This window comes from Chenopodium album, chromosome 6 (assembly GCF_948465745.1).
Source record: "Chenopodium album chromosome 6, dcCheAlbu1.1, whole genome shotgun sequence".
Classification (NCBI taxonomy): Eukaryota; Viridiplantae; Streptophyta; class Magnoliopsida; order Caryophyllales; family Amaranthaceae; genus Chenopodium; species Chenopodium album.
The window spans coordinates 64,126,851-64,140,495 of NC_137839.1; the positions used below are offsets into that span (position 1 = coordinate 64,126,851).

Here is a 13,645-nt window from a genome sequence, read left to right on the forward strand (position 1 = left end):
CACCTCAACTTGCCACGAGAAGATCACACCAACACTACACCAAAAAAAGTACCACAAACACACCCAAACTACACCAAAAACAGCACCAAAAATCACCTCAAAACTGCACCAAAACCACACTGAAACTGCTCAAAAAAACCAGCACCAAAAACACACCCAAACTGCACCAAAAACAGCACCAAAAATCACCCCAAACTTGCACCAAAACCACCGCCTGAAAACTACACCAACTGACCAAAAAAAGCCTGAAACTGCACCAAAAACGCACCCAAAAACAGAACAAAACCACGCTTGAAAACAGAGCAAAATCGCACCTTAAATCCACCCAAAAACGCAACTGAAAGCCGCCTGAAAATTGACCAAAACAGCCCATAAACAACCAAAAAAACGCACCCTCACAACTGCCCGAAATTACGCTACTGAACCACAAGAAACTGAACTAGCACTAGTGGAAAAAACTTCATTTGTAACGGCTCATTTGTAACGGGCATAATGAAATTCGTTACAAAAAGTGTATTTGTAATGGGCAAAATATATGTCCGTTACAGAAAAAACTCATTTGTAACGGACAAATAAATGCCCGTTACGAATATTTTATAATTGTAACGGACAAAGAAATGTCCGTTACGAATCGTGGATATTTGTAACGGACAAATACAAAGTCAGCTACACCTAAATCAAGCAGCTAGGGTTTTAAACTACTCCGTATTATTTTGCAGCTGCACACACACACTCTCTCTCCTCCTCTTCTGTTCTTCCTCTCTCTCTTTGATCTCCTCCTCTTTTCGCCTTTCTCCCTCTATCCTCCTCTTCTCTTCTTCCTCAATTCAAGATCGAGTTGGTTGGTCCTAGCAACGGCGTAAGGAGTTGATACAAACCCATCACCTTTCATCGTTTCCCCCTCTCGAAATGATCGATGTTCTTGAAGTTTAATGCTTTTTTCTTCTTTTCTGTTTAAATTATTTCATTATTTTCATGTTTTTTGAGTTTTTGTTTTGCTCAAATTTACAATTTCATGGTCTTCTAACCAAGGGTTTTTTTATTTTCGATTTTAATTCAATTTTTCTCCAAAAAAAATTGTGGCTTTCTCAATTACATGCAGCACTGCAAATTACTAAAATTTGACAACATTTAAATGTCAGTATTTCTTGAAATTATATAGATCTGTGTTTCTTAGCTTTCGAATTACAGATGTTCATTTGAAAAGGTTAATGTTTTATTAAAATTTATTTTATTTTTCCGTTGTTGATGTTTGTCCTCGATTTTATACTTGTAATTTTATTTAGATTTTTTTAATTTGATGCGTGATTCATTGAATTTATAGATTATTAGGATGATTTGTGAGTAAATTGGGTAAAAATAATTGATTATTGATGGTCGATCAAGGTTCAATTTATCACTAAACTTCTTTAAATTCCCAGGCTATAAGATTAAATAAGGGATATATACTTGTATTTTGTGGTGTTTTGATTTCATGATACAATTGCTTTTCTCTTAAAACAGACAACCTTTTTAGTGCATGTTAATAGAGCTCGCGAATTTAGTTGGTGAGTGGATTTATTTTATGAGATTTTTGTAAATAATTGGTGGGAAGGTGGGGAAAGAAGAAGGATTTCTTATCAAAATAAAGTGTGAATTTTGATATCCTTTTCACATGTTAATATTGGGATACAAAATTAATTCTTGAAGCTTGTCACTTCTATGTTGAATATTGTATATTGCAGGTGGCTTTACTGAAATCTACAAGATACAAAATCATCAACAAAATTTTAGACACTAGAAAAGCATTTCTCAATATAATCTGATATATTTCTTGGGTAATCTTAATAAGTAGACTCAAAATCTAATTATAAAATTTAAGTTATTAAGGAATTCTTGTAAAGATAATTAATATAATCTGCATTTGTTATGCAAGTATCATTCCTTGTTAAGCATTATGGACTGGAGGTTAATCAGTCTACAATTACAATATTTACATTGCCTGCAAGAAGCATATAGCTAAAGCATGGTGTGTGTGTGGTCTGTGTGTGTGAAGCATAGTGTGTGTGTCCGTGTTTTTTTTTTTCCTTCTCGTGCCTTGGTAATTATCTACAAGGATATTAGGGTTCACACTTTAGCTGTTATACTATTTGTTTAATTGATGCAAGTTATTTTTGTCAAAGGGATTTCATAAGAAGAATTTGGTTGGTGATATAAGTAGTAATTATTAGGGTATATAGATTATACTCGTTCTTTAATCTCAATCCCAATTTTATTATGGCTTCTCTACTGAATATTACAATTCTTTTTTAACTATTTGTATTCTTGATCTCAAATTGCAGGAATCAAAATGCTAGAATTTGGTTGCCAAGGAAGCCATGGAATTTGAGATCAAAGTTGGAGCAACTCGGAATAATGGTGGAAGATGTAAATGATTCATAATTAATTTAGTGGAAAATAATTTAAATCTCTTATTACCATTGAGATTTGCTTTTGCTCTATTTTTTACTGTATTTATAACTTATAAGGTGATAACGAATGTAGGATTTTGGCCTTTTGTGCTTGTTGTATAATGTGTATGAAGTATAGTTGATGCAATCCTCTTACAAACACTTAACTTTAAGACACAAAATGTGGCAATTTTGAACATTTGGTGTTTGCAAAAAGTACATGTTTCTGTCTTTTAATTTTGAGAGAAATTAAATGCTTTATTGATAGGTTTGAAGAAGGCACAGAGCAATTCAGGTTGAATGTAGCTCACAACCCAGATGATACAGAGTCAATTTGGTGTTTCCTTTGTGAAGCTTGACTATATGGGGTTGATGAAGCTAGGAAACGATATCTTGAGGTTAGTTTGTTAAAATTCAAGTTCTGAATGCTTGCAATTGAATGCTTAAATGTCTATGAACACTAATGTTACTGTTTAGTGATTACCACTAGTTTTGTTTTCTGTATCTGATTAACCATGGCTGAAATCAATCATTACCTTGTTTTTTTTCATTGAATAATTTATGAATGAAATTACAAAGCTATGAAATTTAATGGTTTTTATGTAGCTAAGCGTTGATTAGTACTATATTATAGATTTATAGTTGCTTGATAGTGTGCGACATGAGTTGGATAAATATAAAACTTGATTTATACTTGAGACCCTACAAAATGTGCTTATGAAATGGAATTTGATTATTGTGGATTTTACTGACTTTAAATTGCTATATAGAAGTATTATATTGAATTTTGAATGCTATTATTGTTTGAGGAATGAGTTTTCCAGTTTGTGGAATGAATAAGATAGCTACTATATATATGTAGCTAAGCGTCAAGCATTGATTGATAGACAACCGACTTTAGTACTGAACTTGCATAATTATGCTAGAATTGAAGGTAAGAAGGGTTTGGGAGCTTAGCTTGATTATGCTGAAGAGGCTTAATTTTCCAAAAGGTTAACAACAATAGGGGGGTCTTTGTGCTATTGCTCAGTGTGGGTCTCTTCGTTACAAGATTCTTGGAATCGCTCTGCAGTTAGAAGGTATATAGTTTGTTAAACATCCGTTTTTTTCATTGAATTACTTGATTCAAATTGATACAATTTGGGTTGCTTTTGATTTATGGATCTGTTTCTTTTTAGGGGTTTATTTGAGGAATGTTTTGGGTTCATCTAGAGTTTGCCACTCGACTGCCCATCCCTGCTGCCCCACCATATCCCTTGCTCCTCCTCGCAGCTTAGTTTTCTACTGTAAAATAATCGAAGTAGTGTTGTAGTGTTGAGCTAGTGGATTATTTTAATTATTAGGTGATAATTATTAGCTTGGTTTTCTACTGTAAAATATTTTTTTTATTTTAATTATTAGGTGATAATTGAACATTGATGATTGTATATGAGATTTTCTACTATACCATGCATTAAACATAATTTCTCTCATTAGTTAATTCATAAAATGATTGTGCAAGCAAAGCTATAAGAAATCCAACATGAATGTGCTGGATTTTTTTTTTAAAAATTGGGCACAAATTATTCGTAACAGGCAGATACATGCCTGTTACAAATAACAAGGTATTCGTAACGGGCAAAACATATGCCTGTTACGAATAACCCCGTTATTCGTAACGGGCACTTGAAGTGCCCGTTACGAATAAGTTATTATTTGTAACGGACAGTGCCCATTACGAATAACAATGCCCATCCGTAACGGCTGCATACGTGACGGACGCTGCCCGTTACGGATGGGCCCTTTTTGCCCGTTACAAATGGCCTTTTTTCCACTAGTGTGGCAGAAAACCGACCAAAAAACTGCTTGAAAATTCGACCAGAAATGTTCGCAAAAAAAAATTATTAGTTAATCTCTTGAAAACAGCCCGATACACGCATGAAAACAGTCACGCACATAACCCCAAATCGCCTGAAAACAACCCAAAAAGCGAAGCCAAAAGGACTTGACAGACCGTCGCCGGAAAACAATCGCAAAAAGGTCTGAAAACCGCCAATACAACGCCTTAAATAGGCCCGAGAAGACTGCACCAAATAACCCTGAAACCTGAATTCCACCCGGAAACTGCACCAAAACACCTCAAAACCGCCTGACTTGAATGCAAAACCACCGAGTACCTGATCGCGTCGGAAAATCTGCCCAAAACGCCGGAAAATTGACGTGGAATCCTACCCTGCCCTAGTCGCCTAAAACTGGAGAGAAATTTCAAATAAATTAGTGGGAAACCGAGATACAATATGGGCCCCACTCCTCTAGCTATAGGAAAGCCTACCCTAGTGAAGATATTAGCTGCAGCACGGGCCAATGTCTTGCGTTGTCAAGAACCTTTGACTTCGATTCAGCAACACAACAACTTCCTTCTCTAATTCCCTAAGTGAAGAAGACGAGAAGGGAATGAAACCATAGCCATTATTATTATTATTATTATTATTATTATTATTATTATTATTATTATTATTATTATTATTATTATTATTATTATTATTATTATTATTATTATTATTATTACTACTACTACTACTATTACTACTATTATTACTACTATTATTACTATTACTATTACTATTACTATTACTATTATTATTATTACACATTGCATCATATTTTATCTATGTTATATATATTATTATACAAAAAAATAATTTTCGCAACTTTCAAAAAGATAATAAAAACATTACAATTTATCAAAGGATTTTTTGGGAAATAACCATCTACTATTGTTGTTTTAGTTATAACCATCTACAGGTTTTTTTTTTATCCCACCAGATTTCCCAAACGAACTCTCATACATGACATCATCATGCCTTCTTCTTTCTCGATTCTCATGTTCAATGATTTTTTTTTTCAGTATAAATTTAATGGTCTTTTCACCATATGCCCTTGAGTTTCTTTTTGTTTATTCACCATATACCCCTAAACTTTTTTTTTTAATTCATCATATACCTCTGAGCTCTCACAAACATACACCATAAACCCTTGATGACTAATAATTTATTTTATTTTCATCGGTTATTAGGGTTAATTATAACTTGAAACCACCATAAATACATTCCCTTACCCCTAAAACCACCCACATTTCTTTTTCCCACCCCATTTAAATTTCCTTTTCTCATCCTCAATATCAATCATACGGATACAATTATGGAGAGTTGAAGTGGTTTCGGTGGTTAAAGAAAGGAGATGAGTAGTTTTAGGGATGGGGGAAGAGATCTAAGGTGGTTTTAATGCATAATTAACTAAATTTCATTCATCTTGTTGTCATTAGGGGTAAATGGTGAACTTTTGTGACAACTCAAGGGTATATTGTGAATTTAAAAAAATTTCAGGAGGTATGTAGTAAATAAACAAAAAAACTAAGGGGTAATAGGTGAAAAAATTAATTTAGATAAGGGAAAAGCATTTAGTAGTCAATTTAACATAATTTAAGCTCACACGAACATAGTTAAGTCACTATTATGTGTCAATTATAATTTGTTGTTCATCATTTAGGGTTTATCCCAAATTTAGGGAATTTTTTAAACTGAGATAATTTTCTAAATTAAGCATTAGTTACATTGATTAACTCTATATAGAAATAATATATATGCTCAATTTAGGATTGTAAATCATAATTTAGAAAAACGTTTGAGTTTAAATATCGCTAAAATACGTACGAACCCTAATTTTTCATATCAATAAGTAATAATAATTTATGAGCATTAATATCAATTTCAATACTATTGAAGACTTATATAATACGTGAAATTGACGCAAACTAGTCCCAATTTCATAAATCAATCATTAAATAATATTAAATTACTAATTTCATTTTTAAACCCTAAATGATAAACACCATCTTATAGTTAGCCCCAATTTTGTAAATTAGGTACTTAATTTAGTGGTTGTTTGCATAATTTGGATTTGAAATCCAAAAATCGAAGAACAAGGTTAGATAAAGGAATAAAATTGAAAAAACTATCCGTCGATGGGGCCCACAATGACGTCGTGTAGGAGGCTTTGGGCAGTCTGGTGGGAAATTATTATTTTTCAAAAATAGTAGGTGGTAAAACATGAAAAATAAAATTGTAGGTCATAAAAACTAAAACACCAACTGTTAGTGGTAATTGCCAAAAAAATCCTTTATCAAACTTAAATTAATTATTACTAGGACCTATTACTCGAGTTACCAGCTTTTTACAGAATTTTCTGGACAAGGGAATAAAAGATGCTAATAAACAAATACTAGTTGCTGCTCCTGAAACGTAGAAGAGAACTTGAAAGCTTTCTAAGCTTAAACTGCTTTGTTGTCCATTATTACTGTTGTTAGAGTCTTCGGCATTACTGGTGCAATCCCTATTTATATTTAAGTACCTTTTCTCCAAATGTTTGAGACGATCAAGCTCTGTTAGCTTTAGTATAGCCTTAGAAACATCATCTGTAATTGGAGAACCCTTGGGAAAAACCTGCAATTTTAATTAGCAAAATGTAAGAAACTTCATATTTGTAAGTTGCGTTCTTAGAAGAGCGAGCTCAATCATATATGCCATGGATTGACTGGTTGATATTCTTCCTTTGATACACTTTTGTGATACGTACATTATTTATATTATTTTGGGATTTTCAGAATAAACTGTCATACATCCTAGAACATATATAATTTAAAACTGTGATTTACAATCATATTTCTACTTTAGTCCTTATATTATTTCAATTTTTAAAAAATATCACAAGGAGTATTCTTTAAGTTAATCCATAGAGTCTATTAGGTAAAAATAAAATAAAATAAAATAAAAAATCCATCCATAGAGTCTAACATACTTGAGCACTAAAATGAAGTTTTCAAGGATTATTTTTATATTGGTAAAAAAAGGCTTTAATGAGCCTAAATCTCTCACAGGCAAATCTGGCCCGGGTAAGCAAGGTACTCACTTTTGGAATTAGTGGAGATTGACTAAGGGCATCCCGTCCCCTAAAGTGAGTGCCCCTAGTAGGGTTAAACCTCTCTAAAGGTGCTCTTCTTTCTACTAGCTTAGGTTGGCCAAGTATTTATAGGCTAGAAACATGAATGTAAGGTAGAAAGACATAATATTTTCACACCCAAGTATCGTCAAATACGATCAAACCTTGTGATCTCAATGTTACAAGGTGAATCTCTAATAAACTACACATCAAAGCATTGCTAGATAATTTTTCATCAAATTAGGCATTTGTAAAAACTTCCCTGCGATAGGCTTATTGTGTATTAGTATACAAAATGATTAGTTACTTCGATTCACATACAGAATAAATTTGACTTTTTAACTGACTTGACATGATTAAATATCATTGTATGTACACCATAAACTTGCTTGACATAGAGGTATCAAAATCTTATTTGACCGACTCGATTCGAAACCTACCTGAAATATATTACTCATAGATATATAACTTTTTTTAACACAATAATTTAGTATGACTTAAATTTAAAATTAGACCCGATTTGACGTTGCCGAATCCAATCCGGATACCCGAAATAGCACCTCTATTAATTGACAAGACAAATTCTCATGTGTAATAATATATTGAAGTAATTCATGTATGTAAGAAAGTAAATTGCAAAGAAACTTACAAATCCGAAGCCGCCAAATCTGTGGATTGGATTAGTCATGATGTATTTATTGCAATACTTTGTGACAAAGAGCTGTGCATAAGGGTACTCTAGGCATGCTGCTGAAATATTTCTTGCTTTCAATTCCATGTGACTATCCTCAAACTTTGGTTCCATGGGAATTATGTTTGTAGAATTAAACTTAAGAAGATCTTCCAAAAATGTGTTTACAAATGATGATTTATCATAACCAACTTTAGCATTGGTTCTTTGAAGCATCTCAACGTCGATTGATGTTCGATTGAGTCGATCGTTGGTGATCATGGAAGTGAGATTGGCAATATAACTTGAGGTTAATATCATTATCATGAAAAACCACATTATCACCACCACTCTTGCTAGTTTGGAGGAAATTGTCTCCGCTAATATACCAACACATAATTGCTATAAGTAACTGGTCATATACACCGTAATTTTCAATACATGAGTTAGGTCATGTTCTTTTGAGCTGCTGACATAGCAGAGCAGACTTCAGCCCACAACAACTCAAATTGGTAGAGTATATAAAAACCATTTCTGGCCTTTATTACGTACCAAAAATAATAATAATAATAATAATAAATAAAAAAAAAAAAAAAAAAAAAAAAAAAAAAAAAAAAAAAAAAAACAACCCTGGGCTTAAACTTTTGCTAACTTAAGCTGATGTTTGAAGCCCAATATTGATTTTTACACTCTATCCTTATCAATAGAATTGAACGAATAAAGGGAGAAATTTCGGTAGTAATGAGATGGGAAAGAGGAAAGAAAATACTAAGGAGTATGTATAAGATTAAAATAGAAGAAATAAGAACATCGAGCCTGAGCAACCTAAAGAAGGAGGGGGAGGAGAGTTTGGTACACTTACTTAGAGCAAAGTAGAGAGAATTGATGGTAAACCAAGCTGTTGCACTGAGCTGATTTCTCCATGTTCCTCTGAACTCCGAGTTACTTCCATGCTCCAAAGCCCATATGATAATCATATTGTACACGAATATGAAGAACGTTACTATCCACATTTTTGTTGTGAAGGGCTTCAAAAATATCCATGGACCGTGAGAATTGTAAGATTTGGATGCAGGCCGAATAATGGATAATCCTGATTCTTTATATGGAAGAGTGAAATCTACAAGCTCCATTCGCCTTCCTAATATTGTTATATCACCAATTGCAGCATCAAAACACTGTAAAAACAAAAAAAAAACGTTTTATGAAAAAAATTGACTTACATTTTACTACAATTTTTTCCAATTGGAGAAAAAAATAAGTTACCTTGTTATGCACAAGTCCAATAAGATTATCAAATGAGCCATTGTAAGGAATGAACACATAAGGCAGTCTATAATCCAAGTGTTGTAGAACCTCTTTGAAAAGATGAACACTATAGCCTTTGAAATCTTTATTATGGACTGAATTCGGAACGTGTCTTGTTAAACAAAAATCGCCATCAAGAGCTCTACTCCCTGTATAATTGATGTAGTTATTGTAATTAAGAGAAATTGGAACTCCAATTCTAATTGGTTTTGCGTTTGTTGGCATCGCCCATCCCTTTGGAATGGCACCGGTCAAGTTCCCTGGCCATTTTATTACATTTGCTAGTGTTTTCGCGGTATCCTCATCTTCAATATCATCACTACTAAAATCCAATACTTCTCTGTAATTTGAACTAGCAATGTTCACTAGTCTAGTGCTAGTACTCACTCCTAGATCATGATGCTTTTGGTCGAAGATAACTTTACCACTTAACCCTGTCGATAAGGCATGTAACATGTAAAAAAAATATACAAAGGCTAAGACATAAGGTATAGATACATGTAAATGTATAGTGTAGATATAATAAGAACAAGCAAGGAAAAAGTATGTATCTACAACACAACAATTACGAAGCCTTAATCCCAAAATGATTTGGAGTCAGCTAATATATTCATCATAAGAAATCGTACAATTTAAAGAAAATGACATAACAAATTAATCATTTGAAAAAGTTTGAAAAAGGTGAGTAAAGTGAGCAGACGAAAGAACATTTAAGATAAATTAAGGGAGTTTCAAAAGAGAATCAAGAATAAAATATTACCTGTAAAATTACTTTGTAAAATTTCTTGGAGGAAGCTCTTAGATGTAACAATATGATCACCAATGTTGTTACTAAGGCTTTGCTTAGCCTTGATAATGGTTGTGATAGCATCATATGCAATTAGAGCTTGAAAACTTGGTTCATAATATCGTTCTTTTTCATATGCTTGAAGAAATTTGAACCCAAATTTTGCATCAAATACTTCAAAACCCTTTGTAGAGTTATCAAACTTGGCCATAATTCCTATAGCACCTTCCATATTTAACATGGTAGGGTAGTCCAAAGAGGGAAGAAAATTAGTAATATCTTCGGAAAGTATCCAAGCCGAGTTATCCCTCATTAGTCCATTCCCTTTTGCTTCCTCAAACAAAAGGCTAACATAAGGAAGTGATACTCTAAGAACAATGAAAACCCTTGAATAATATCTTCCATTGGCAAACTTCAATAATTCTTCGCTTATAGTACCTCTAGGATTGGTAGTTGATCCAAGTGGTGGAAGAACAAGGTGGTGTTCGATTTGAGATCCGATGTTTTGGAGGGATGTAGTGAGAAGAGAGATTTTGCCACAATTACCACAACTCGTGGAAACGTCGTCTTCATACACAACAATGACCCTACGCCAAAGGTAGCTCTGAATGATGGATGCTATGGTTTGGACTTGTTGAATCGTGTTATGAGACATTTGGACTAGGAATGGCCATTGGCGTGATGCGAATGGTGAGGTGATAGGAGGTGATGCAGCAAGTGAGAGAACTGGTACTTGAGCTAGACTTCCAATTTTTGCTACTAGTGTTGTAGTTTGCCAATCTTCTATGCCTACTATTATAACTTCCACTTTCTTCTCCTTGATTAGTGCTTCAGCTGCAAGAGTTTTTCTAATGTTAATAACATATGCATTATGTATATCACATATCACATATAACTTATCAAGATTGAAATTTTGAATGATAGTCATACATCACAAAAGTTATTCTATATATGCCTACTATTGTTGTTGGTTATGTCGGGTGTGAAAAATAAGTAAATAGTGTATAGGGTATATAATCAACAAATTAAAAAAGATTATTTATTTTTTAAATAAATTAGAAAAATAAAAAATGAAAAACAAAAGGTCATTAGACTCAATACTTTTTAAAAATTATTTTATTTCACAATGTCATTTATATTACTCCGTATTACTCTCTTGTAAATAAAACATGTTCCATCAATTTATAAATAGCTAAAAATCAAATTGTTTAGATAATTATTATTACATAAAATCTTTCATTTTCTGTCCACCTTAGGCCAATTCTTCCTTCTACTTTTTCATGTTTTTCACTTTTTTAAAATGGACATATTTTGTATCAAAATCATGAATACAGGTAATACTTTTTGTTCCATAATTAGCACAAGTCATAGACACAAGAAAATTGACAAGTTGAGTGAATAGCATCTACTGATGTTACTTAATTTAAAGGGTAATATAAGGGTCGGGGCCACTTTCATGAACATAATTAAGGACACATATAATTTTTCATAGTAAGACATAACGGTCCTTTGAGCATGAAGTAGATAGATGAAGAAAGGTCAAAAACATGCAATGAGACAAAATTATATTGGCATTGTTACATATTTTATAACCAATAAAGATTTATACTCCATAAGATAACTAGACAAGAATCTAATCATATACTATAACAACTCTCATCATATTAAACTAAAATTTATACATACATATTATAGAGTATTAATCTAAAATTCATACATCCTATCAATAAATTGTAGTTGGACTAATATTACAGAGTATTATATTAATCTAAAATTCATACATCCTATCAATAAATTGTAGTTGGACTAGTATAGAAAATGTATAAGTTAAAAATTCTTTAATACTATAGCTAGTCTAAATTAATTTTGGGTATGTCTTTAGCACACCATAATTGTAAAATTTCATCCTTATATCTAATTTTTATCAATCATATCATCCATTTATATATTAAAATAACTTCACTTTCCAATCCTAAATTTGAAAAGAAAATTTGTCCCCACTCCTCAACACTACAAATTATCCCTTTTTACTTAAACAAATTATGACATAATTATTACTCTTTATCCCTCACAAAACTAAAAACAATTACGTTCTTTAGTGTTGGTTAGAGTTGTGATGGATATGTGTGTGCTTGGCCTAGATTCCTCCAAAATTATCCTTAATTCTTCCTTTTTTAACATGTGCTAATTCATAACACTTACACTATGTTTGGATAATAATAGTAAAGGGAAAGGAAAAAGAGGGAAGGGAAAGGAAGGTGGGGGGAGGGACAAGGAGACCTTCCATTTTCCTTTCAAATCTATCTAATGAAGGGATTTGATTTATCAAAAGTGAAAGAAAAATGGATCCCTCCAACTCCCTCCCCTTCCCTCCTTACATTTGTGGATCAGGAAGCAACACATAAGGCAATTTTCATGGTTACGAAACAAAGGCTATAAAATCAGGAATGAAGCAACCAACCTTCAAAAGCAGTTTGAAGCGGCCTTTGGTTGTGATCTATGAAATGAACAGAAATCTTAGCATTTTCAACCGCGATTTCAATGGCTATTCTCTGTTCTTTACCCATACGAGAATCCAAGTCGAGTATTGCACCAATTTTTGTAGTTACACCATCATCACCTACAACGGAGGTTTGTCCTTCAACCAAGAATATTATACACAAGTAGAGTGAAAATAATAATACGAGGGGGTGAAGCTTCGGCTTCATGAACGCGAAAATTTTCGAGTCCATGGTTGTTCATTCCTTGAGGTTTTTCTTTGTAAGATATAGTCATCTATAGATTATAGACCGTGCGTATGTAATGGTCCTTTTTTTTTTGTTTGAGGAAAATGTAATGGTCCATTTCTATGACTTTTCCATTCCTTTCGTTGAAAATTATGGGTAAGAGTTTAGAATTTTCCTTCAGCTGGAGTAGTTATTCATTCATTCATTAATTAATACAAATGCATTAATATACTACGTACATTTTTGTCTTAGATTTAATTTTTATGATATTATAACGTGTTGGATATGTAGGACTGTAAGAGATCAATTGATAATATCTAAATTTGAAAAATAATAGAAGTTCATATACATTGTAATAGGCAAAAGATTGCTCATACAGTCAAATATAGATGGCTGGGAAAAACCCCAATGTCATCACTTGCATCTTAACCAATGAAATACCAAAGGGGAAAAGATTTAAGATTAAAACAAAAGAAAATAAAGAAAAACAAATAAAGAAGTTCAACCCTAACTAAGTAACCTCTGAGTAAGTTTCATTTAATAAATAACCTCTGAGTAAGTTTTGTTTGAATAAATAACTCATACAAATAACCCCTATATAAGTAACCCCTGAATACGAATCCTAACAAGTAATCACATAGTATGACTACTGACTAGCCACACAAAAAAGTTGTTGAATAACTAATTATACAATAAGTTTATAAAACAACGAACAATGTTTTTTTTGCTTGGGATTTAAGAAATCGTA

General features: G+C 32.5%; 1 protein-coding gene and 1 long non-coding RNA gene across 3 annotated transcripts; one reads left to right on the forward strand and one right to left on the reverse strand.

Moving 5' to 3' along the window:
- The first annotated feature begins 947 nt into the window (after positions 1-947).
- On the forward strand, positions 948-3,920 carry LOC145635010 (uncharacterized). Of its 2 annotated transcripts, XR_014113735.1 has the most exons (4): positions 948-2,406; positions 2,698-2,827; positions 3,356-3,508; positions 3,608-3,920. It is a non-coding gene; the product is annotated as an uncharacterized LOC145635010 (long non-coding RNA). The 2 variants fall into 2 exon arrangements; XR_014113734.1 differs by lacking the exon at positions 3,608-3,920 and having other exon boundaries at positions 952-2,406; positions 3,356-3,596.
- A 2,581-nt stretch (positions 3,921-6,501) lies between these two features.
- Positions 6,502-13,524, reverse strand: LOC145635011 (glutamate receptor 2.8-like). The gene is made up of 6 exons (XM_081686321.1): positions 12,633-13,524; positions 10,145-11,005; positions 9,343-9,818; positions 8,939-9,254; positions 8,056-8,456; positions 6,502-6,910 (listed from the first exon to the last, which is right to left on the reverse strand). Exons 1-6 carry the CDS (start codon positions 12,901-12,903, stop codon positions 6,602-6,604), a joined length of 2,634 nt encoding a protein of 877 aa, XP_081542447.1. The 5' UTR covers positions 12,904-13,524; the 3' UTR covers positions 6,502-6,601.
- Between the last annotated feature and the right edge of the window lie 121 nt (positions 13,525-13,645).